Genomic DNA, 1204 nt, shown 5'->3' on the forward strand with positions numbered 1-1204 from the left:
CGAGCCCCGCGCTGAGCCCGCCCTCCCGCAGGCGGAGACCATGCCCAAGCTGCAGGGCTTCGAGTTCTGGAGCCGCACGCTGGGGGGGGCCCGCCACGTGGTGGCCCCCATGGTGGACCAGAGCGAGCTGGCCTGGCGGCTGCTTAGCCGGCGCCACGGGGCGCAGCTCTGCTACACGCCCATGCTGCACGCCCAGGTCTTCGTGCGCGACGCCAACTACCGCCGCGAGAACCTGTACTGCGCCGTGTGCCCGGAGGACCGGCCGCTCATCGTGCAGGTGGGTGCGCGCCGCCCTGTGCAGCGCCACGTGCGGGGAGGCCAGGGGCTGGGCAGCCCCGCCTGAGCTGGCCGGACCCTGCCGCAGCCCCGCCCAGGCCCCATGGTGTGGGGACGGCTGGGCCCCTGGGCCAGGGCGCGGGTGGCTGCCGGTCGCCTGGGGCCAGCAGCCGCCGCAGCTCCCGGGCCTCGTGTCCTTCCAGTTCTGTGCCAACGACCCTGAGGTGTTCGTCCAGGCGGCTCTCCTGGCCCAGGACTACTGTGACGCCGTCGACCTGAACTTGGGCTGCCCGCAGATGATCGCCAAGAGAGGTGGGGTGCTGGGAGGCGCGCCTCCCTCCCTGGGCCCTGGGCGCCGCAGAGTCCCGGCGCCTCTGTCCTGGCTGCCTGCAGGCGAGGGAGGCTCAGAGGGCGCGTGTCCCCGCAGGTCACTACGGCGCCTTTCTGCAGGAGGAGTGGGGCCTGCTCCGGAGGATGAGTGAGTGGGGCGCGGGTCGGGAGGCGCCCGGGCCGTGCTGCCGCAGGCAGGCGGGTGTGTGCCGGGCCCCAAGCCTGGGGTGAGGGCCTGGTCTGCTCCCCCAGTTCTGCTGGCCCACGAGAAACTGTCCGTCCCTGTTACGTGCAAAATCCGTGTCTTCCCGGAGATCGACAAGACGGTGCGGTACGCACAGATGCTGGAGAAGGCGGGCTGCCAGGTGAGGCGGGCGCCCCCTTCCCGGAGCTCCCCACCCCGGCCTGAGCCCTGGGCGGACTGGAGCTTGGGTGGGGGCGCCTTGGCCTCTGCTCGGCCGGCCGGGGTAAAGCTGACCCCCCCCAGCTGCTGACTGTGCACGGCCGCACCAAGGAGCAGAAGGGGCCTCTGGCGGGCGCCGCGTCCTGGGAGCACATCAAGGCGGTGCGGTGAGTGCGGCTGCGGGCGGGCGCCTGT

The 1204-nt window shown here is 72.9% G+C and overlaps 1 protein-coding gene across 1 annotated transcript in view; it reads left to right on the top strand.

The window, feature by feature from the left end:
* Positions 1-30: 30 nt before the first annotated feature.
* DUS1L (dihydrouridine synthase 1-like (S. cerevisiae)) overlaps positions 31-1204 on the top strand; it is a 3146-nt gene continuing 1972 nt past the window's right edge. Inside the window, exons 1-5 of the mRNA XM_012734741.1 lie at positions 31-277; positions 480-588; positions 704-754; positions 859-971; positions 1094-1178. Coding sequence (XP_012590195.1) covers positions 41-277; positions 480-588; positions 704-754; positions 859-971; positions 1094-1178 — 595 coding nt within the window. The 5' untranslated portion in view covers positions 31-40. The remainder of the gene's footprint in view (positions 278-479; positions 589-703; positions 755-858; positions 972-1093; positions 1179-1204) is intronic.

The sequence above is a fragment of the Condylura cristata genome, unplaced genomic scaffold (assembly GCF_000260355.1).
Source record: "Condylura cristata isolate star-nosed mole 26May11 unplaced genomic scaffold, ConCri1.0 scaffold00068, whole genome shotgun sequence".
Taxonomy (NCBI): Eukaryota; Metazoa; Chordata; class Mammalia; order Eulipotyphla; family Talpidae; genus Condylura; species Condylura cristata.